This window comes from Pezoporus wallicus, unplaced genomic scaffold (genome assembly GCF_028554395.1).
Source record: "Pezoporus wallicus isolate ANWC-B61680 ecotype Strahan unplaced genomic scaffold, APGP_CSIRO_Pwel_v1 contig_8232, whole genome shotgun sequence".
Lineage (NCBI taxonomy): Eukaryota > Metazoa > Chordata > Aves > Psittaciformes > Psittacidae > Pezoporus > Pezoporus wallicus.
In genome coordinates, this window is record NW_026637105.1 from 670330 (window position 1) to 694215 (window position 23886).

A 23886-nucleotide genomic window follows, 5' to 3' on the forward strand; every position below is an offset into this window, starting at 1 on the left:
AATCACTGATAGTGAAGACTGGACACTCCTACAGACAAGGGCTGCCTCCAGCTGTACAGCTACATCACACTAGACACATAAGAATGACTGCTCGGGCAGCTGCCGAGTACACCTTACTGTAAGTTCCCCTTCCTTCGACTGTCTGAACACTCATCCCCCCTACCCAGGTCATGAGTTCATTTTCAAGCAGATTTTCACAGTCAAGAATGGCAAGGACTTATTTAATTACTCTCCTATCACACATCTCCCTGGCAACCAGAGCTGCTCCAGGCCTCACAGTTGCAAGGTCCTTCTCCTCTTCCAGTGAGGGCACAGACCATCAGATCTCCCTACTCCACGATGATCTTGACCTCTAGGAAGTTACCAGAGCCAGGACTCTGACACAGCCCCCAGCTCCCTTTCCATCCAGCAGACAACAGTGGTGTGCACCCAAACCGGGCAGTTAAGGACTACAGTGGGGATGCTTGTACCTCGTAAGGACAATCCCTGCAACCACTACCGCAAGGGGCTGAGCCCGGGAATGCACCTCACACTGGGAAGGAAGAATGAATACTACACTGTTCATTACAAAGTCACATTAAATAAGGGGGGGGGGGGGGGGGAACAATCCCAAAACCTTCTTTTCCACTTTCATGCAAGGGAGACAAAGTATTACATCCAAGCTCCCTGCAGCACGGTGTCTCCATTCCGGCTGGCTGTGTCCATGGCAGCAGCAAAGAGACTGAAACAGAGTTAATTTGATTTCTTTAATCACTGGGATTTTCCCAATTACACATTAACCACTATCACACCAGCCTGCCACTGCACATCATGGCAAAAGCACATCTATTTTACAGATTACTGCACTGCATCATGTTTATTGCAAGCAAAGTACATCGATTTCCATAACCACACTGTACTTCACTCCTCCAGAACCAGTGTGTAAGCACACAAACTGTGGGTGCTACTATCACTGTGCTGAATCTCTGTGCCTCGATTCCTTTGAAAGCCATGCAAGTGCCTGCTCCTCAAAGCAGGCGCTCACCCTCCGCAGGAGGCCTCAGAAACAACGATGCTCCAGCCAACACGGTGGTGGCCCAACCTCATACCTACAGGCACATGCAGACAGAAGGATTGGGCCCTATTCCCATCCACCTGAGGATCACCTATGTTACACCAGGGTGAAGCACAGAAAATTTGTGGTCCAGATGACATATCCTCTTCTCCCAGGCCCAAGGACAAGGTACATCAACATGATGCTATGTTCCCAATCCAGGGAGCAAGAAGCCGGCCTGATCCCAAGAGCTGTACCCTCTGAACCTTTTCCATAAGTGACTCCTTCCCAGTAACAAAAGACAAGAGCAAGACACGAATGAGTACATGGAAATCATTCATTCAATTTAGCTCCGATATCCTCACTGCTTCAGCAATAGTGGGACTTGGATCAAAACTATATACTCAGCTACTGCCATAAAGTATTGTTGTTCCATCATATGCCACAATCAAATGTAATCAGGCTAGCGACCATTCCCTTCCTTCCCTCCTACAAAAATACACCTACCCACCTCTTCAGAGAGGTCATGTCTCATGCCCTTACCCCTGGAAAAGAAAAATATACTCAAATCACTGAGTACTGCACCCTGAAGCTCCCTCCTTGAAGAGAAAGTGCCCCTGAATCACTCTTCATCGTGTGAAGGTAAGAGTACAAAATAAAAGGATGATTTACAACATAAATACGTACATCAGAATCCATGAGCACCTTCCTGCTCCTCCCCTCTTCAGAGGAAGAGGCTGCCCCAAACTATTTTCCATCAAGAAAGAAAATTACAGTGGGTTTAAATTGGTTGCACCCTATTTCAAGCCGGTGCATCTTTCTGTAACACAGTGCAAAACAAGATGCTGACCAGCAAGGCAGAGTGAGTGAATAACGGTATCGAGACCCCTTTTACAGTCAGTCTTCCAAAAACATTGCATATGTGTACAGTCATGCAAGCCTGGACAATACATACCCTAAATGCACCTTCTACTGCCCATGCATAGCTAATTACTAAGGAGAGAACAGAAAGGAAAACCATTCCTGATCCCACCCGTTCTGACAACCAGGAAACACCATTTCAGAGTCCTCACACACACTGCATGATCACCACCGGCTCGCAGCCACAGACCAGTTCAGTGCCCTCTGCAAATCACTACTGTGCCCTTGAACCCTTAAATCTGAAAGGGGAAATGATACAAACCACTTCCCCTCCCCTGCTCCCCCCATACACAATGAACTTCAGCATTCACAAACCACCACCTCCCTACAGCTCGGTGGGCTTTTGGCACAAACCAGCTCCATGTCTTGCCCTCAGACACAGAGGCAGCTGAAGAACGTACATGCTTGTAGGCATGTTTTAGAAGGGCATTACTGGGCACTGGGACGACTGCCACAGCACAGCTGATGTGCTGAGAGCGGGGCTTCTCTCCCTTTTTATTTCTAAGCCAACAAGAGCTCCTAACGGGTACTTTCACATATATAGCTCTACTGCCACACTATGGGTACTCTTGGTTATTACTGCCTACACCAACCCCAAGAACGAGCGAGGTGAGAATGAAGCATCTCAGGAACTTTGCTCCACAGAGGTTCAGCATCTGCTCAGCGAAGGTACTAGAAATCCAAGCCCAGACTAAAGTTACCTGCTGGGACTAAACCCTAAAAGCACCGAGGAGGCTGTAAAAGGTGGGTGCATTCACTCTGGGTGCATTCACTGTTATCTGGGTACCGAGCACCAAGGCACTGATTTCAAAGTTGGTTTCTTGCTTTGACAAAAAGATCATTACAGGATTTCAGAATTTGTTTTAAAAGGGAAGCTATCGACCAGTGTCTGCAGCTCTGATGCAAACAAACATCTGAGGTCTAAAAGGCTTTTGTAGATGATCACCTCCTCACACAGAAAAACGCTGAGCACCAAGCTGCAGGTGAAGGATCCAGAACAGAGAGCACTCTAAATGCAGAGAGAATGGAGGAGCTAGGGGCCTGGGAAGAACGGATTATATCCTGGGCAAGCATACAGAAAGGAGCCTGCAAGACCTAGTACAAACAAGCTACAGGCAGCTTATAAGAAGTAGAGAAGCTGTAAACCCCTGATATAGTGAATCATGTATTGAGGTATCTCTGCATCCATCTACTTGTACCAGAAGAGCACAACAGAAGCTGCTGGAATGGTCCTCTCTTGTGCAAAGGGTAAATGCTCCTGCTGAAGGAAAAATACTCACCAAAGTAAATACTCATCCTTAAGTGGGATCTGCAGGTTTTTGGGGGGTTTTATACTCCTTGCTAACAGACACCTCCAGTTAGCAAAACTCTTTGGGTCCACTGCAAGGGTCCCCGGAGGAGCAGTTAATGCTTACCCTGGATCTGCCCGACACCATAGCATCAGTGCTCCATTCCAGATAAAGTTTTCCCAGAAACCCCAAGCCCACGAAGCCTTCACACACATCAACACAAACACGCATTCCTCCAGCCTAGAGACAGCACACAAGACAAACGTTACTTAGAAACTCTGGGAAACCGGGGCACGGCACAGTGCTGGAAGCAGACGCTGACAACACTCAGCTCTCCCACTCGTCCCCCTCCTACACACAGGACAGTCCCTAAATATTTGCTGTTTACACCAGAAAAACTTCAGTCCTTAGATAGGCTTTTGCTACAAGGGCAATTGCAGAAACCAGGGAGGAGCCATAAGCACCCCCCCCCCCCCAAATTCAAGTCTTCTCTTGCTATCTTTCCAGTCAATATATGCCTGTTTCACAAAAACATGATGCTGAGGTCAAAGAGCTCATATAAGAGACAATCAACATAAGGGCAGGAGGAATAAGAGAAAAGTGTTTGCATCTTCATGCAAGGCATTCTAAACCTTTTTTATCAGCTATGGACAAACACTGAATTAAGATGCAAGGAAAAGAGGGAGGGAGAAACCGTGAAGGCATTTTTCACAGTCATCTTCCATATCATACAGCAACTGTGCACAAGTGATTTGACCCACCAGAGCAGCGGAATGCAATCAAATAAAGCCACCTTCTATTACCCCATCACTTGAAATTGTTGCTCCCAAGGGCTGCAGAAGGAAACTATCTTGCACAGAGCTACAAAGGTCTGAAGAAAACATCCTCCTTATTGAACACGACAGGGAAGCATGTGCTGCCACACAAGTGTATGCATACACACAGTCATCCCCCCCCACCTCCAAAGAGGATTAACAGTGCTCCTTTGATCTAAGGAGCAGGAGGGAAAATGCCCCTAAAGTTGCCAGCTTTCTGCATTCCACTTACCAGTGACCGAGACCGTCAGCAGCCCCACGGAGAGCAGCAGCACCCGGCTCCAGGAGCTCAGCTCCACCGTCATGACAGCAAAGATCCCCAATTTCCCCCAGTTCTCTCCGAAGCTGCAGCTGCATCCCGGCTCGTCCCATCCCAAGGAAGGTTGCATGTCAAAGGGCAGCAGGAATGGGGCGTGCTGGGGGTTGGCTGCTGTTGGGTTTTCCCCCCTTTTTCTTCCCCTTGGCTCTGGGCTAGTCCTCGGCTCGGCTGGATGGAGAGGAGAAAGGGAAAAGGGGGGGAAAACAGGTCAGGCTTGGGAATATTCTTTTTTTTGATTTTTTTTCAGCCCAGGAAAAAAAAATCCCACCGCATGGAAGGCTCTGAGCTGCTGCAGCTGGAATGAACCAAGTGTGGCAGCAGCTCGGGGAGAGGAGAGGAGAGGCAAGGCAAGGAGAGGAGGGCTGGCTCGTCCCTCCCGGTGGCTGTCTCCGAGCCAGCTCCTCGGCATTAGCAGCACACAGTCCCCAGGGATTTATACTTTTTTATTAGCCAGTTGATTAATCATTCCCGTATCTTTGCTCTCCTCTTCACTAAATGCTGGGGAGGGGAGAGGGCACGGCTGTTGCGAGGGGCTGCTCTGCAGCCACCCAACAGATCTGCCTCCGTTTGGCTTCCCCAGACCCGGCACAATCCTCCCACCAGCACCCACCCTACCCACATCAACAAGCCCCACATTAGGCTTTAGCACCGTGCTTATGTGGAAGGCACACTACAGGTTTCTCGGGTAGGAACCAGTCCCAGAGCCCCCCATTTTGCCTGGATCAGAGCGTGGCATGCATATGTACACACACAGACACGCAGCATCGCTGCTATTAAGACATCTGCGAGAGCAACACAGGCTCCCGGCACCCCCCATCCCTCCTCCGTGCTCTGTAAACAACTTGATGGTATTGACACTATTTTTGTGTCAATAGAAGAAGCAAATTTTGCTACAAACACAAGAGACATCAAGAAAGAGCCATTTTAACACCCCCAGTCTGCAAGTGGTCCTCACAGCATGGATCCAGCAATGCCCTGGCAATGGTGGGAGTGGGTCAGGAGGTGTTCTGGAGGTGAAAAAGGCTGTGCTGGCCCCTGAGCCAACAGGCATGCTTGGCCATGGTGCTGCTGCCCCCACAGAAGGGGCGAGAGGGGTATTTCTCCACCACCCCCCTTTTTATTTAAGCATCTCTTAGTACATTTGTCTCTGCAGCTACATGCAAGATGGGGAAAAATGCTGTCTGTTAAAGGCACATTCAGGAACTTAATTATCTTGGTAATGATGCTCAGTTCTGTGGATGAGAAAAATAAGTCAAATGTGACAGCAAAGCTTTAAGAAAAAGAATAAATGTAAGAGATACCCTCCAATATCCTCCCCCACCTCGGCCAGAAGCTGCTCCTGTGCTTCCCCTCTGATGCACAGACAAGGAGCAGGCCCTCTCCCAAAACCAGCAGTCCTGCCAGCAGACAAGGGGGGGTTCCAGAGCGAGACCCCCTCCTCTTCCCCCTGCCTTGCCCTGGGAGGCTGCCGAGGCAGGGCAGCAGAGGAGCCCAGCACCAGGAGCCAGGAGCAGGACCTGGTGCTGAGCCGCCCAGCACCCAGCTCACCCCATGCTCCCCACCCATCCCCCTGCCTCAGCGCTTTGCGTTTGCTGCGGTTCCTTGCTGCAAACCCCCCTCCAGCCTTGTTCCGGCTGCCCTGAATGAGCTTATTTGACAGCTACAACCCAAATTATATCGAGGGCTTGCAAACCTGTCCCTCCACCCTCAAATCAATCCTCTCTCCCTCACTTTCGCTAGGTCCCCTCTGCATTTCAATCCTTCCACTGCCTACATTGTGAACCGATGCCAAGAGCCAAGGCAACCAGGGCTGTTACATGAAAGAGTTGCTTTATGTCTGTTTAAACTGCAGTATCCTATTCAAATAGACCTTATTGTTCAAAGGCACAGATCCAAACACAAAAGGATCAGAGACCAGGGTACCACACTTCACAGCTCCATACACTGGTTCTCCCTTATACAGCCCTTCTCCTTAAAGAATCCCCCCATCCCAATATTGCATTCAGCTGAAGATGTGACTTGGTTGCTGCGCATCCGCAGGGTACGGGCTGAGCCAAAGTCAGCCCTGCATCAGGAACAATCTGCGGGCATAATAACATCATTGAGGAGATACAATCCCACTTTATGCCCAGTTCATATAATCATACCTATTTCAAATCCAGAGTTTCCTCCCAAGTAAGTTCCTTCCTCAAAACCACCACGATTTAGGGTCTAACTCCCTCCCAAAAATACTGTATTTGCTGAATAGACAAGAGTGATGAATGCAACAGGAACCAATCACCGACTCCTTTGATTAAACTCATCCCTAACAAGGAGGCACTTGCATGTGCTGGTCCACAGCCCATTTCTAACCCCTGCCGCTCCCTCAGCTTCTCACCCTGCAGAATCACCCATGCTAAAAGGGAAATCAAATCCTGCCTTCAGTGCAAGCACCGAGGTCTGCTCCGCACTGCCACCCGCAGTCACAGCTCGGCCAAGGGGACTCTGGTCCCTCGCTGCTGCCTCCACATCCTCTGCAGGTATTCAGCCAGCCTCTTTACATTCCGTTTTTCCCACAGTCCCTCACCCTCCCTGCCAAAACAGCCCGAGCTGCTCCGTGATTCCTCCAAAGGAAATAAATGGCAGCAGCTGCAGCATGCCCGAGTTCCAGGTTAATCCACAGAGCATTCCTACATGCATCATGCCCCAAAGACCACAGACAAGTGCTCTGGCTCATCACCGCAACCACTGTGGTGACAGGGGGAACCATAGAGGGCACTGGGACCATGATCCTGTTCCATACAATTTTAAGTACTGGAATTAGTAATTTGGTATTGGGGGCACCACCCAAAAGCCATCCTGCCAAATGCCACACAATTAATTTCATTCGCTCTCTCTTAACCACATTTTATCACTATTAGGGGGAAAAGAACATTTATCCAGGCATAACCGTGAGTTAAGGGATAGCTATGAATAATGCCTTTATTAGCAAGGAACTCCAGTCACCATTTAACTTACATGACAGGAGAGTCCAGTTCTGGATTCTCTGAAAAGAGTTCAGCACAGAGCCAAGACCTCAGTGTACAGTGTAACGTTTTTCGGTAGCAAAAAATATAGTGCTGTATCTGAGGGTGTGCACCTATCTTTGATATTTAGAAAGATACTTTGCCTTGTATTTTCACACTGAGCTCAAGTTTTTTAGCCCAGCACGCAAAATGCCACAGAGGATGTCAAAAAGAATCTGTACCCAAAGCAAAATCCCATATCCACGATGCTGAAAAATAAGCAAGGTCCAATACTAAGTTCTTTTTCCATGGCAGTGAAAAGAAGAGCTTACATGGGGACTAAAGGGATGGAATATGGTACTAGATGGGCCAGACACAAGGATGCTGCTTCTCCTCTTTGCGCTATGGCAAAATAAGAGTAAATACTAAGGAGAACACCCTCGCCGTCTGCACCGCTTCCCTCGCACAAGGCCTCTGCTCATCACCTCCGGCCAGGGGGAAGATAAGGGACTGAGGGCAAAAGAAGTGAAAAGGGCAGAGGAACAGTCCTTGGTTCCGAGCTCCACAAGGCTCAAGCCACCTGCAGACACAGCAGGAGCGGTCGGGAGCTCAGGCGCAGCTGAACCCTGAACACTGGAGCCTGTTTCTGCCAGCAAAGGCTCTCAGCCGTGCTGAAGGACACAGCCCTGTCCCGGGGCTGCAAGGGACCCCGGCTGCTTCCAGCTGCAGCGCTCCTCCAGCTGCCCAGCCCCAAGGTTCCGCGGTTGCCATGGCTCGGCAGAACCAACACAAAGCACCTCCTCCAGAGAGACCGTTGTGGATGCAAGAGGCTGAAGGATGCTCCCTGGCAGGAACAGCTTTTCAGCTTCAGCAGAAATATCAGAGGGCCCGTTCCCACTGGGACCCTTCCCGAGGCACATCTGGATCCACAGTAACACTCCCCAGGATGGCTTGGATGAGACTTGCCATGAGATCTGGAAGCGCGTCCAACGACTGCCTGAGCAGCTGCAGGCACCATTGCTGGTGGCCCCGCTGCAGCATGGGCTCTGCTCAGAGCTGCTGGAGAGCCCGTGGACAGACACCACCACATCCCAGAGCAAGTAAGTGCCCTTCAAGCGGTGCCCAGGCTCCAGCAGAACAATCTGCTCCCTTCCTCTCTGCACCTTTGCAAAGCAGGCTGTTGCAACCTGTTGAAACAAAAGCCTGGGGCACAGCCTACACTGACTGCCCCCTCGTCAGGCAAGTTATTCCCTTTTCCTTTCCACTATAACAAATATTCTTTGGGGGGGGGGGGGGGAAGCATGCCCCATGAAATCTGACTACTTCAAATTCTGAAGCACCATAAAGCAGCTGCTGCATTCACTTCCCCACCACATTTAAAGAAAACCAACCACACATCAAAATATTTACAGGAAGAAGTGAAAGCAGCATTCAAAGGAGCAAAATCGAAAATTAAAGTGTTATAAGGAAGCTACTGTAAACAGCTGATCTTTACAAAGAAAAGCTGGATTTAGCACTGAAAAATTTATGCCAAATCATGTTTCACAGGACAAATAATGGTAAGAGGGAAGCGTGCTCTTCACAGTAGTGGCACAGTATTTACTGTGGGCTCCCGAAACAGAAACATTTATAAACCCAGCAAAGCTTTAGCACATGTCCAGTTCCTACCATCCACACAAACAGCATGTGGGCCTGACCCACCTCGCCTGGTACATGAAGGGGTGTAAATGGTCATTTAACATAACTAGCTTCACTGCTGGGGAAATACATCATTTCATAGAGGAGACAAGGAGACACGGAAAGGGAAGTACGTACAGTGATGTCAGGCAGAAACCAGGAATCACAGCTTGGAGTACTGGCTCCTTCCCTTTCTCCTCCGTATCCTAAATAAGCTGAGATGTTAACAGTCTCCAGAATAAATACAGGAAAAGGGAAAATGGGTAACTGCAGAACCACCAGGAAGCCCATGGAGATGCCTATAGTGGTAGGTTAAATTACACAGCTGAAGTATCTTCACAATTAGCACATGCTCATCAGCCACAGATTGTCTTAGGAAAGACAACATCATACAGACCAGTGAAGGACTATCGCATACCAACGTTCCTAATAGCATCATTTAAAACATTTTGCTCTTAAAGCAATACAGATCTGGTCTTTAGCAGTCAGTCTAATGGCCAGCTTCACCAACGTAACTTCTGGCCCACTCAACATGCAATTACAAGCAAGTGCAAGTGGGCAGACAGCAGATGAAAACAGATTTTGTTTTACTACTTCAATGTAAGTTATGAACCTTGGGATCCCTGCAATGAAGGCAGGGACTAAGGCAAGCACAAAGACCAGAGACAAACCCAGCAGCTTCGGTTTAGATGAAATTAAAAAGACAGCAAAGTCCATGGGTGAAGTACCATCCGTGAGCTCAGAGTAACGCTCCTCTACCCACCCACTGAGCTCAGTTACCTCTGGCAGCTCCTGAGGGCACTTCACGGAGCAGAGCTTTCTGTCATTAGCCAGCAGAAGTGCCCTCTGCACACACACTCTACAGCAGGGCACAATGATCATCACTTGCTCACAGACCCCAGACACTGCACCTTCCACCAACAGCCAAGCTGGAATGCTAAAAATGTACCAAATGACTACCAAGCTCAAGGAAATGCTTTAGAATAAAGGCAATTCCAGTGAGACAGCCATAAAGTCAGTTTGCTCCCTTGGAGTAGTACTCTGACTACCTCTACTACTCCTGAAAAACTTAGGGAAAGACAAATTAAGAAGCAGCTTTCAGTATATACTGTCACTAAAGCTGGTACCCAATTCATCAGCTGCAATAGCATCAGTGGCCAAAGGGAAACAAGTGTAGTTGTTACCTCAACTCTCCCCAACTACAGTCAGGGCACAGTGAGAAAGGTGAACTTTATTCTGGTTGAAAAGGAACACCTGAATCTTACATAGAACACTCGAGAAATGTAAGGCTTAGGAATCTTACTCAGACTCAGTTTTTAGTCAAACCTCCTTTAACAACAGCCATATTCCACTTTCTTACAGCAACTACTTGCTAAATGAACCAGAGGGACTTGAAAGCATATACACGGCAATGATTGGAAAAAAAGAACGGGAGATGAAATTAAAAGCTCTCTGTGATGCTCAGCTTTCTGCTAAGTCCGTTATCACCGGCTTTCTGTGCCCAGCAAAGTCCCACAAGAACTCCAAGGGGCTGGAGGATCGCAACGTGACAGGCACCGGCAGCACAGAGAGCAGCAAGCTGGAGGTGCCACTGGTACTGAAGGACACAGACACAGCCAAAGGCACAGGCAGCCAGGCAGTGGCTGAGGAAACTAAGGTGGTGAAGGAAGTCTGCCCTGCCAAGAGCACTACAGCTGCGTCATCAACAGCAGAAAGCGAAGCCCCAGGACAAAAGGAGCAGCTCCCACAGCTTGCCAAGACTTGCCCCCAAACCAGTTTCGATGCAGTCACCAAGAATGCAGGTATGAATCTGGGCATGGTCCCTGAACATCACCTGGGAGTCATGGGAAAACTAAGGCATGAAGCACAAGCTGCCCTATAGCAATGCCTTTCCTAAGCCTCATGCAAGAGGCTGAAAATATGCCCAATGCTCATTCCATCCGAGAATCCCTATATTAAACCATCTCCCTGCCCTCTAACCAGCACCTATCCAGTGTCCTTCTCACACACTGAAACAGAGTGGAAATAGGAAGATCATGATTATAGAGATTTTGCCCATCCTAGAGGCCTGTTTTGGGGCTCACAGCACAGTTTTGGGGTCAGTGTTATTTTCTGGGGGGAGGTGCTGTTTCTGACTTTTTTCAGGGGGTTTGTTAGGGTTTATTTTGTTTGGGGTTCCTTTTTTATGTCATGACTTTTGGGTTCCTATTGTGAGACATTTAAAAGATCCCGACTGTAGTATCCCGACATTTAAAAGACCCTGAATGTAGCATCAATAACTACATTCCTTAAAGCACCTTAGAACAGGAAAAACAGTGGTCCGTGTCCAGATCTACTGTTTAAGTTTCTCGGCTACAGTAATGAGACACAATCAAAGCTATTCTCTGTCTCTGTTGCAATATTCTTATCTATGAGTTCTGAACTGTAGGCAAATGTTCCTGTTCTGTCCTCGCAACGTGATTTGCTGTCATGGCTCAGGCAATTGGCTTTAGTCCAGCTCCTGTGGGTCACAATACAACAGCCCCCAAGAAGTGAACTTGCACCACTCATTGCTGAGTTTGGGGCATCGTGTCGCAGAACTACAGCCCGCAAAGCGACAGGCAGCTTAGATGTTGCTTAGAGGCAAATCGCGTCCTCGGAACTGCAAATGTTCTACGAACGCATGAAGAGAACGCATGTTTATTAACAGCTTTAACCTTGTTTTGTTTTACAGTGACTACTGGAACATCGGATAAGAGAGGTGTTAAATACAACGCCAGTACTTCAGGCTTTATTACTGCTTCAGGGATCACGGGACTGAACCAGCCGGTGTGGCAGAGTCTGAGCTTCCCTCTATTTCCCATCTTTCCCAACCACTTTCCACAGTTCCAGGTAAACAAAAGTGACCCACATTTTGTGAGAAGAGCAGAACAGCCCCACACCTCTCCACCTTCACCAGTTCCCTTTTGCATCTTTTTACTGACCAACACTTGCATCTTCTACGGTTTCGAGCCCTTTATTTACAAATCGTTTGCCCCTTGACTTGCAAATATTTTAACATAATTTATTACAAAGGTTTCTCTGGTAATAACCGTGCAGCCACAGCTTTCCGTGGGCTGTGCTCCCCTTGTTCCCTTTGACACCCTCTGCTCATCCCACAGCTGTCAGAAGCTGTCACCAAAGAGACACAGAGTGGGCACACGTTTTCCCAGATGGAGCTCCCCTGAATCCAAGGGAGTCCAAGAATTTTCCTTTCTCCCTTAAGTCAATGAGTAGTTGGCACAGCAGATACCTATTCAGCAGAGGACGCGCACCCAACCCATCCACCTCCCAGCAGTCACCTGCGAACTGGATACATCCAAAGGCAGAACGGGGAGCAGGAAGCAGACCCTTACTCTGGAGGGCTCAGACTTAGGAGACTTTTGCCCAAAGCTAGGAAATACACTTACCTCTGAGCATAACGTCCCCATAAAAAGCTCACACACAAGTCATTCATGGACCCACTCAAGACTAGTTTAGAAATCATGTCTCGTATCTGCTTAACAGGGTCTGTATCCAAGAGTGAGGATCCCATTCCAGCAAGCTCTGCACCCCTCCTTCACATGCTACTCGGGACAGGTACGTCTCCGTGCCTACGAACATGCTTTAATCTGCAGAGCGCAGAGGCTGAGCACAAGAGAAGCCAGAGCAGTTTCTCATGTGTCAGGACTGACGTCGCTACCACTGCAAAAACAGATTTGGGGACGAGATGCTGAAGTGTGAGATGTTAACAGTTTGCTGGAGCACTGTGTGCTGCAAATAGCTCGAAAGGCCTTGAGCCCCTCACTGAAAACACTTCCTGCTTCTGCTCCAGCTCTGTATAAAACGGGGAGACACCACGGCGTGCGTGTGACAAAGTAGTTTTGACAACTCGAGTTTGCACTTGCGGCCTTCCTGCCTCATCAGTGCTCCTGCCCCACTTCTTGCTTCTAACCGCAACCTATTCCTCTTTCCTCCCCAGGTACCTCTGTACAGCCCACAGCAGATGTTCCCACCACCTCCCGCTCCCATAGTGAACTACATCACCCTGGTCCCGCCGCTGTATCCGTACCAGCAGATCAGCCCAGCCGCGCTGCACAGCAGCATCCAGGACCTGCCACCGATGGCCGGCAATGGGATCCAACTCCCGTTTTCCCCTTCCCAAGGGTACGGCCATGCAGATTTGCTCCCTGGTGTTTAGGGGTGTGCGCTAGCTGCTGTAAACCTGCACAGAGCTAAAGATTCACTCAGCAGTTGGGTTTCACAGTTACATTCCCACCAAATTCCAAATCCAAACCAAAGACAAGACTTACTAAAGTCTAAATAGCAAGATAATTGAGATGTAAAACCACAGTAACTAAAGTGGGGTGAAAGAATCTGCAGCACTGCGCTATAGGAGATGCCACCTACAACTTCCAATCGATATTATGGATTAAAAGTATAAACACTAACTGAAAAAGAGAAATGCTTCAGCATGACAGGAACCCAAATATTTTGACACTGTCAGAATGAAATTAAAGGATTCATTTTGCTGCCTTTCTATAAAGGCTGCAGTTAAAAAATCAACATATTCCAAAGGTCTGGGAGAATAATCTCTGGAAATTCGAGTTGTGTACATCATAGTCTGTTAAATGCTTATGGGACAGACAGGAACAGCACATACTTGCATACCTCCCCCATAGAGCGCCTTTCCAGAAATCACATCACACATCCAGAAAAAGGATCTCCAAGAGTTCCATTATTAGGAGGGAAAAGCAGTAACTTGGGAATCAGATGCAACCCCTGAAGCTTGACTGTGTTTTCTGTTTCAGGCTCGGTGCCATGCCTGGAGGAGCTGTGACACCTCACCTCAACTACATTACCAGCAACAACCCAGGCAAATTCTAAGTGAAGCCTGGTTTTCTACCCCAGTATCCAGAGAACACCCTTATCTACCTGTTTAAGTCCTAGGGTCCTATGAGGATTTCATGTTTTCCCCAAAGTGACTATTTCCATCTCGAATAATCCCCTATGATTTATATAGCACGGAACAGCTGCATGACAATTGATCTGAAATGGGTTTTTCTTAGGATGACAGAATAAAAAGGGGCTTTTTTGTTGTTTGGAAGACGAATACAAATAATAAAAATGTTTTATTTATGACAAATGCCTGAGCTGTTTAGAACTGAGTGTTGGTGCAATAACGATGGTTGATAGAAACGAGTCTTGGCCGCAGATTTCAGAGGCAGCAACTCCAGTAGCATAGTCAAAGAGAGATTAACACAAATACATTCAGTAGCTGGGTGGTGCAGCTCCACGTATGACACATTCCTGTTATTACCTCTAACGCTAATCCAGATGGGAACCTGTTTTTTACTATCAAAGAGGATCAAGCCATAAACCTTGTGTGGAGAATCCCGATTAACTATATTCCATGGTTATTTAATTGAGGGATTTCCAGGCTCTAACATTTGCCAGCGAGCCCTCGCCCCTGCAAAATACCTTCTGGAACCTGACACTGGCTGTGTGTCTGCTGGATTTCAGCCACAGGCTGCTGGGTCAGAAGCAGAAGAGTGATTAGATGGGATCCTACAGCCTGCATGATACACGTCAGAACAAATCACCACAGCAGCCTCGCCCAGCCTTAAAACTAGTGATTAAGGTCTCTGTCACCAGGATCTGACAGCTCGCAATCACCCAGCACTACACCCAGTAGTAGGCAAATCAGTCTGCTCTTACATTCAGAGATTTACACTTTGCTTAAAATTACCGCACCCATACACATCAATGTGAAATTAACTCTTTACACTGTGTAACAGAAGTCTGGGCACATCACAGACAGCTACAGGTCCTACAGGATGCAGAGCACCATTCGGTCCTGGAGGAGCTGATGGGACCAAACACGCTTAACCTCTGCAGGCATGCAGAACTCGACCCTTTTTCAACTCCCTTCTAGTACCTCCCATTACTACCTGATGCCACATGCTGCTCCCTGGCCCAACCTTGTGTCTTTTGTAACTCATCCATATCCTCCATTATATCTGTTGCAGGCTTCTTTCAAAAAGAATTTCACAGAACAAAATAATTATTTACTTATGTTTTTCAAAACCTAAACTTGGATCAGAATTTGCTTTGGCTGAATTCAGACACATTCTGCCCCAGTAAACTCCCATTTTCTTGAAGTAGAATAGAAGATTGGATTTTTCTTCTGTTAAATCCACTGGCTGTTTTTCTCCAATATTCCTAATGCAATTAGCATAACAAGATAAAGGAATCATCAAGCCCTTTTCCATTTTTCTTCCTTTATAAAAGGACTGATGACAAACTGGAAATCAGAATCTGTATTGAATTACATTTGCCACAAAAGAGTTCATTAAGTAATAGTACATAGTAAAAATCGTCTGTCAACTTGAAGGATAGACCAAATCCACTTAACGAAACAGCTGGTTATTTTCTAGAGCACTCTATAGCTCATACAGTCAATACGAGCAGGGAGAAAGGCTGAGACAAAGGGAAATAAGAAACACTTCAGATATTAACATGCTGAGCCACAGTGCCAAGACTTTTGTCTTCTGCTCAGTCATAGCATCACTGTAGGTAAGACTTTGCCCGTGGTACACTGATTTCTCCCTCATTTGATCAGTGGCAACAGGCTTTTTTACCAGGAAAAGGATTACGAGGCGAAGCGCATGACACACCATGAGATGCTTCAACAGCTGGAATATCATCAGGGAAACTAAATCTGAATCTCACTCCAACTTATCAAATGCTGCATGATGATGACAGAGCCAGGGTCAGATTTCCTGCCCCTAGCTTCCCTGCACAAGGCTGGAGCTGCACTACCACATCCTAGTGGATGAGCAGCACTGCTCCCCCAGTCTCCCCAGCCAGGAAACTCAAGTGTGAAGGTGTTTCTGACTTAAAGTTTGCGCTCTCAGCAGCAAACCTGGGAAGAGAAAGCAGAAGCATCAGTGATAGTCCTTCACTCTAACAAGCTATAACGGCACCCGAGAGGAAATATGCTTCCCTTTCCATAGTCAGCTCACTCACCAAATGATCCAAACCCATGGAAACCACCTGGACTGCTCTGGCTCAAGGAATTTGTTCCAAAAATCCCTGAAGTCCTGTAACATGCCACATACAGTGAGAGTCCCACAGGTAACACCCAGTGCCATAGGACAGCATGTTGGGAGCAAAGGGCACCCAAGACACAGCATCGCTGTGATCTGCACTGCCCATCTTGCATGCATTTAACAAGTCTCCCAAAAGCAGCTCTTCTTAAAAGGGATCATTTCCATTTTACTCTTGTTGACTCTTCACCATTCATGAATTTATTACAAAGATGCTTTCAGTGGTCCTATTCTTCCGCATATGTATGGAGGTTTTAGAGAGCAGATTTATACAGTCCTATAATAAAGTCTCAGAAGAGAATGGATGTAGAAGTCCTACTGTGGCCTCTACTTGACTGCACACTAGATCCTTCCCAGACAACCAAAGCTAGTTGGGAATGCTGAAAGTAATCTGTTACGCTCTTCTTTAAGTCTCACATGGAAACAGACAGGACAGAACTGCAGGCCCAGCAGGGTGATGATCACAGCGGAGCCAGCCGAGGGGCACCTCTGGTCCAGGCAGAGCTTTGGAGCTTTACAAAACCCGAGTGTACGACGAGCATGGACACCACCACCACACCAACCTCCCACCTGAGCAACTCCTTCTCTAGACCTGCTCTGCTCATTACCTGCTGGAATGGGCCACAAGCCACTGCAGTTTCCAGCTTTAGATGCAAGTTTTCCCCCTTTCAAATATGCCCCTGTATTGCCCTGCTGCTGAGAACCACAGAGCTCCTCAGTGAGTAGCAGTAAGTCCTGCTGAAGATGTCCCTCTCCTGGGTGAGGATCCTACCCTTACTCTCCTTACTGGAGCAGCAAACTGGAAGAATGCAACCAGCATTTGTCAGAGCTGCAGGTCCCTGGGTTATTTTGGAGCAGAGCCACCCTCATGGGCAGGCACTGAGCAGCGTTTCCAGAGTCATTCAGCCCAGCTACCCAAACCAAACTCATACAAACCTGGCTTGCGTGGTTCCCAAGCCCATTACACTTCAGATAATGTGGGGAGGGGGGATTGATGGAATAGCTATTAATCAAAGGATGGGATTTATTCTCATGATGTCGCACAGTGCAGAAATGGGGCTTAAGCAGTTTATTAAATTACAGGAATGCCATGAAAAATAGATGGCTTTAATAATACATTTTTGCCTATCTGTTATATTTTATATGTAGCTTGCAGAAGAATTAAAAACTTTTCTATGATATAAAATTGCCATTTAAAAAGAAAAAAACAACCAAAACAGATTCTGTCACCGACAGAGAACACAATTATTCCAGGCTAAAAAGTTCATTCTTTTGCTCACATGCAAGCTTACTGCAGCTCAGAGCTTAGGGGAGAGGTAAGAAATGTCTCTGAGCTTAAAAGCACAAGTGCATTAGGTAAGAAAGAACAGCAGCCACAGATGCATCACCCAAGCAGGCCTGGCTCTGAGGGAGAACGCTTTCAGGCTGGTTTACCTGGGCAGCGCTCTGCCATCGCCCTCACAGGCTGGACACACCAAGCACCCAGGTGTAACACATGCTGCTGGAACAATGGAGTTCTGGGATGCCTACATACTGCAGCAGCAGCCACAGGTCAGCAGAGGCATCTAAAGGAGGAAGAGACCTGGCCAGAAACCTTGACCCTTCACCAAGACCCAGCCCATCCCAAGAACTAGGAGATGTGTTACTGAGCAGTTCCAAGGCCTGTCTGCATGAAGAACATCCGCCCGCTATCCACAGGCACCCTTCAGCAGGGACAGCCCTCCTCCTCTTACCCATCTCTTCAACTATTTCTACCTCTTAACTAACAGTTCAAAGAGCATCCCTCGCTATATTCCCAGGCCCACTAAAAGCCAGTGCTACCTCATCCTTTTCTTACCCTCCCACAATCCTACCTCCTCTCAATCTCCAAGGCTCTGCTGTGACTGAGCATACACACACCCATCCCAACTCCTGCAAGCAGCAAAGTGAGTCACATCATCTGGATGGAAGGTTTCCAAAGCAAACGCCCAAACAGTTGACGAACAGAGTTTCTTTCCTCTGAGAACAGGACTCGGGAACGCTACCAGGGGACCTCGTGCTGTGATTCAAGATGTGGTATGTCTAGCATAGCAAGTAAACATGAAATTCTGAACCCATACCCTTCAGAACTGACACTCAAATGCTACAAGCGGCAAGTCTGGCATGTTTGAGATGGCTCAGTTATGTTGATGAACCAGGAGCCAGTTTCCACATCTTAAATTCCTTCAGTCTCTCAGCTGCACTTTATATATTGCCCTCCAAGCACTGCCTTGCAAAGATAGGCTCTTGTAAGTGTGTTGTACTATTAGGATCTCTTAGTAGGGAGCAGACTACATGAAGCCTATATTTATCAATCTAACTGCAATTGCATGGGGGTGTCTATGCTATTTAAGGAGTAAATCCATCTGACAGAACACTATGGTTAGGGATAGCCCAAGGTTAGGAGAAACACACTTAGGAGCACATCCAACATGCTGGTATGCGAATTTAATCTCCTTTTCATATTCTCCTCTCAAACATGCCCCTGTTAATCTTCCACAGATGCTTCTACCCATCAGAAATGAAGTGTCTTACTGAATGTGCACTCCCCTCACCTCTGAGAGCAGACTGTGTCTCCCGGGGTAGGGGAAGTATCCAGCTGAGGAAGTGAGCAGCAGGAAGCAGTCTATACACACTTTCATGTTTCACGCTGGGCTCTCCTGTTCCTCTGGGGCAGGATCTACGGAGCTCTCTGCCCCAGCATTCAGACACACACACAGAATACAAGGCTAGAAGGAAATTACAGAGGTCACTTAGTCCAACTCCTGCCCTACGGCAGGATCAACATTACATGAAACATCTGCCTAGGTGATGTGAATAGGGTTGACACTGATCCTGCCTTGGGCAAAGAGATGGTTTATTGCACATCTGAGTTATGCATGTTTACATGGCATGTCTTCTTAACAAAAAGGAGCCCAACTGCCCACCAAAACGTCCCTTTCCAAGCATTCACTACCAACACACCTTGTCCCTACACAGTGACTGCCAAGACCAGCTTCTATCTTACCTGTGCAATTGCCCCTATAGGTGCTGCGACGTGCCTGTTTGGGGAACAGTTACCCAAACTGAGCACCAGCGTTTTACCAAATGCAGTGCACCAGGGAACACTGGTTCGGGTTTAGTGTGTTTGGGGGGGTTCATTAAAAAGACTGGCTCGTTTTGTTAAAGACAAATCAGCACAGGATTAACAGCTCAGTGCTTTGTCCACCCACTTCCTACAGTCTCTTCTCCAGTAGAAAGAGTTTGTTCCTAAAACAAGCCCTGTTTTTCACGCAGAACTTGCTGCTATCAATGCACCTCGAATGTTATTTTCTCTTGCTCATTTGTTCAGAAGAAAGCAGATGAATTCCTGCTGCAAGCTCACAACCAGCTTCACCTCCTAACTCTTGACCCATAGAGAAAGATTCTGATGCCAGCTTCCTGCATGACAAACTGTTAGAAGTTTGTTGCCATTGGTTATGAAGACTCAGACATGGATTCCAGAAACGGAAGAGGGGAAGGAGCACTTTCCATCCTGGTCACCGCAGCATTCCCGTTCTCCGCACATCTCACAGACACTGCCATTGTCCTGAGTTTGTTTGGGCAGAAGCTACTTCACTGCACTTCCCAAGCCAGGAAAGTGCCTCTGTCACAAAGTCTTTTCCAGGACCCCAGCAAGTGCACACCAATTCAGACACACAACTCTGGGCAGCAACACAAGCCTGCAGAGGCTGCAAAGACTCTTTTGACCCATCTCTGCTCTTCAGGTTTCTCTCCAGAGCTCTCTCACTGAATTACCTCTTTCCCTGCTAAAACCGCTCACAGGCGGGTTCCCTCCAGCAGCTCAGTGACACCCAGGAGTGCTAACACACTGTAAACAGATGGCAACAGACGGCATCACACCTTATGGAGCAGGAGGCGGTGAAGGGCTGCGCGTCTCAGCCTCTCCAAGCCAGCTCATCCCACCCCAGCGCGGAGCACAGGATCCACGCCCGCTCTCAGACTTCCCTGCACAAAGAGCAGCTCAGAGCTCCCATCATTCTTAATGTACACAACCAACAGTGAAATATTAATTCTTCATCAAAGCACATCTGGATAGGCATGAGCCTCGAGGAGTAGAAAAGCTTCACAAGGCAGGATAACACCACTGCAGGCAACAGTGGTGAGTTCAGAAGCACAAATCACTGCTCTGGCCACTTGAGCTCTGTGGGGTTTCTTTAAAGTCTGTGCAATTTGTTACCCAGTCATTCTTTTCCAATGGGCTTGTTCTGCAACTCATCTGTATGCACTGAAAATTGGGATCCATGGGGTGGACGCAGACAGTTACTTCCCTCTGTCAGTAAGATCTCCTGCACACCACACAAGTGACTGGCAAATGCTCACTTGCGGCTGTGGCAGCATCATTTGTACACCACTGAATAAATCTTATTAGGAAGCATTAGATGCAGAGCATCTATTCCTAACTTCCTTTCATTTGTATAAATATGTTGCTCTGCCATATTCTCTAATTGCTTAACATCTGCTAGAAGGAAGAGAAAATAAACACATTATGGCAAGAACAAACTGTCAAACCCTTCTAAAAAGTGAAAATGTAGAAGTGTTTTATAGGAAGGGTTGAGAAAACCAGGAATACCAAAGCCAAAAAAAGTAAAAGCCATCCAACCCATCGAGTGAGACATCCTCATCATCGAGGCTCCCACACTAGGACAACTCAGTTCACTCCATTCAATTTCAGCTTTGGATTAAAGTGTTCATTCACTGTAAGTGGTGTTTGGCCAAAACTTGGTTCCTATGAAAATGGGAAAGCCCAAGAGCCACAAAAACCATGGACAAACAAGAGCTACAAACCCCCAGGTGTCTCCTACAGCACAACTGGCAGGGCATCAGGGCACTTCTGGATCTCAGGTTTGTGTCACCTTTGGTTTCCCATTTCCAGGCTTGCTAAAACAACTTCCTAGTGAACCCACCTGAGAGACATAGCTTACACTAGAGAGAAGCAACCATGATTCACTGGCTAGGTCCTCACACTGGCAGGAACAGAACAGCTGAAAAAGCCTGAATTCATCCGATTTTGCCTGCTCAAGACACACTGCTCCAATCTCTCCTTTTCTCTCCAGCCTCTATTTTAGCTCCCGTTTAAAAGAGGAAAACAAAGCCTAATTTGCCCTAAACCCCTGTGAAGGCCCACGGTGCAGTCTGACCCTGCTGCACATCCCTCACACCTTTCCACCCCACCCTGACAGAGCTGACGGCACAGGCAGATTTTACTGCACAGTTCCATGAATGACTCCAAACCACAGGCACAGGGGCCTGAGAACAGCATCTCATTCTTGTGAGCTTTGATAGTTTCTCTGCTGTTGCCATTCTTTGCCTCACACAGCAGCGCGCCAGGTACACCCATGGACTAAATCATGTGCAAATGAAGAACTTACTGGCTTTAGCCTTTTCCCCTCTGTATTCTGTAAGCTGAAGTCAAACCATTCACTGATAGAAGCAGCTTGTAAAAAGGGGAAAAAAATACCTCACTTCCAAAAGATATTTCATTCAAAATACTATTCATGGAGCCTGATGCTCCGAGACAAAGGCAGAATGGCACCAGGAAGAACAGGGTACGGTGCAAGTCAGCTCACACGCTGGCAGTTTTAAACTCTGCACCTCCCTGTACCTTCTCAAGCCATACATGAAACACTTGCAGGCCCAACTTGCAGGAATTAAGGATAAGAAACATCTGTGCTTTAAAAGCCAATAGATCTTCTGGTCGGCTGCCTTCAAAGATGTCTTATTCTTATACCACAAAACCAAGGCCCATGCCTATGGGAAAAGGTGGCAAGACAAACAGCAGTGGATGAAGATCACATTTTTCAGTGTCACCGTTCTGCATATAATTCAGTCGCAAATCCACAGGAAACAACATAGGTTATTAGAGTGCAGTGAGCAACTGACTGCATCCAAAGAACTGACCTGGTGGTGAGAAAGCCAACGCAAAGCAAACTCATTCCTGATGCAGTTGTAATCACCACAGCAAGGGGAAAGCCACAACCCCCAAACACTCAGTGTCCACAGCCACATACAGAGAGGTGCCAAATCCTGAGCAGTGCCATGCAGCATCCCCCAGAGGGAAAGGGCACAGGAGCCACGAGAAGGGCTGAGACATCACACGGGCAGCACTCGTTGAGAGAATTCATGTTTCATGATCAGGCTGGCACCGTTCTGCAGGGACTCCATGGCTGACACTCACTTTGCACGTCTGAGCAAGCACAGGCTGAGGTCCAGATTAGACAAACCTCTGAAGCAGAAGTTTACTGGACTGAAGGAACACCATGACCACACAAAGGTTATAAAGTTAAGCGTGATCTGCAGCAAAGGCTGCACTAACAAGAGCTACCCAGGTTAAAAGGAAGGGCAAGAATCACAAATTTCAGGTTTTCCCATTACATTTCCACGTGAGTAAATATCTCCTGTTACTAGAAGTAGGTGAATGAACTGGAAGGTGCACAGTGAATGGCAATGGCCCCTCAGGTCCTGCTCACAGACATCGTGCAGATAACTGAATCTGTTCTTCACTTGTTTGACCTTTACTCTCAGCATCCTCAAGTCACAACCACCCCTACAATCTGGCTGATGGACACCATTTCATTTCTCCACCCTTACTGGAGAGACACCAAGATAACCAGCACAACACGTGCTGGGGTTTCTCCGGATCAAATTGACCATTTGTCTCCTGTGGCTATTCAAAGCTTTCAGGCTGCTCTTTACCTGTTATTTGCTCTAAAACATGAGCACTTGGATTTTCATCAAAAAGTAAGCTCAAGAGACACTTGCAGCTTGATGAAGACAAGGCTGAGGAAGAACGAAGAGTCTAGACGAAAGCAATCTGTCCTAGCTTCTGGCCATCAGTGTGTAACAACACAGCTTAAAGATGATGGGACACTATCCTGGTATCAAGTAACGGGCAGAGGCTGAGCTTGCAAGAGCTCACCCTTCATAGGCCATGGAGGCAATTCACATCCCTGTTCCTATAGCAGGGAAAAGCCAACTCACCCAGTGATTACTTGGTTGAAGTCACACGAGCTCTTCGCAGCACAGATTTACTGCCACTCTGAGCCACTGCCACAGAGGAGAGCACAGGGTGGCCACAAGACCTAAGCACATTCTTTCTCCCTGGCCCTTCAGGAAAGCCTCCCGGGGAACCATGACTGTCACCATGCTCATCAGACACACTGCAACTGGGCAGCACCCTGTCACTCTGGACCATCTTTTCCTTGCCAAAGGACACACTAATTCACACATGGGTTCATGGTTGCAATCATGTTGCTTTTAAAGCCCAATTCCTTACCAGGGGGATGCCTCTCCAGGAACACGTGAGAATTGCCGCTCAGGGACTCCTGTCCCAGAGGACGGGGACCCAGGGATGCAGCTCCCCAAAACTTCTTCCATACACAGCAAGATGAACCGCAAAGAGTTGCAGAAAGCAATCTGTGAAAGCCACTCAAACGTTACGAATGCATCAAACAGGGCAAACGAGCTTCCAATTATGCTCAGTATTTGTCCTCTTTGCACGCCTGGGAGGAACACATCCTGCAACTCACCTTCACTTCACAAATGGCCACACAACAGGGAAGGAAAAAACAATGAAGCGTGAAATCCAAACCCTGCATCTGAAGTGAGCTGTGAAACAGCGAAGGCAGCACAGCTGGATCCAGGTGAGGGCTCTGATGCGGAGCACAGAAACCCAGTTTAGTGGT

General features: G+C 47.7%; 2 protein-coding genes across 4 annotated transcripts in view; one reads left to right on the forward strand and one right to left on the reverse strand.

Annotated features, from left to right (window-relative positions):
* CSMD2 (CUB and Sushi multiple domains 2) overlaps positions 1–4685 on the reverse strand; it is a 259895-nt gene extending 255210 nt beyond the window's left edge. For all 3 annotated transcript variants that reach the window (XM_057403460.1, XM_057403458.1, XM_057403459.1), the window contains exon 1: positions 4291–4685. In XM_057403460.1, coding sequence (XP_057259443.1) covers positions 4291–4447 — 157 coding nt within the window. In that variant the 5' untranslated portion in view covers positions 4448–4685. The remainder of the gene's footprint in view (positions 1–4290) is intronic.
* Positions 4686–8114: 3429 nt separating this feature from the next.
* On the forward strand, positions 8115–13930 carry CUNH1orf94 (chromosome unknown C1orf94 homolog). Its single transcript, XM_057403398.1, has 6 exons — positions 8115–8461; positions 10401–10840; positions 11752–11909; positions 12564–12635; positions 13018–13202; positions 13847–13930. The coding sequence occupies exons 1-6, from the start codon at positions 8199–8201 to the stop codon at positions 13920–13922; spliced, it is 1194 nt and encodes a 397-aa protein (XP_057259381.1). The 5' UTR covers positions 8115–8198; the 3' UTR covers positions 13923–13930.
* Positions 13931–23886: the final 9956 nt, after the last annotated feature.

Coding starts and splice junctions, on each gene's coding strand:
- CUNH1orf94 (XM_057403398.1), top strand. CDS start 8,199: ATGCTCCCTGGCAGGAACAGCTTTTCAGCTTCAGCAGAAATATCAGAG. Junction 10,841..11,751: donor TGCAGTCACCAAGAATGCAG/GTATGAATCTGG, acceptor TTTGTTTTACAG/TGACTACTGGAACATCGGAT. Junction 12,636..13,017: donor TCACATGCTACTCGGGACAG/GTACGTCTCCGT, acceptor TTTCCTCCCCAG/GTACCTCTGTACAGCCCACA.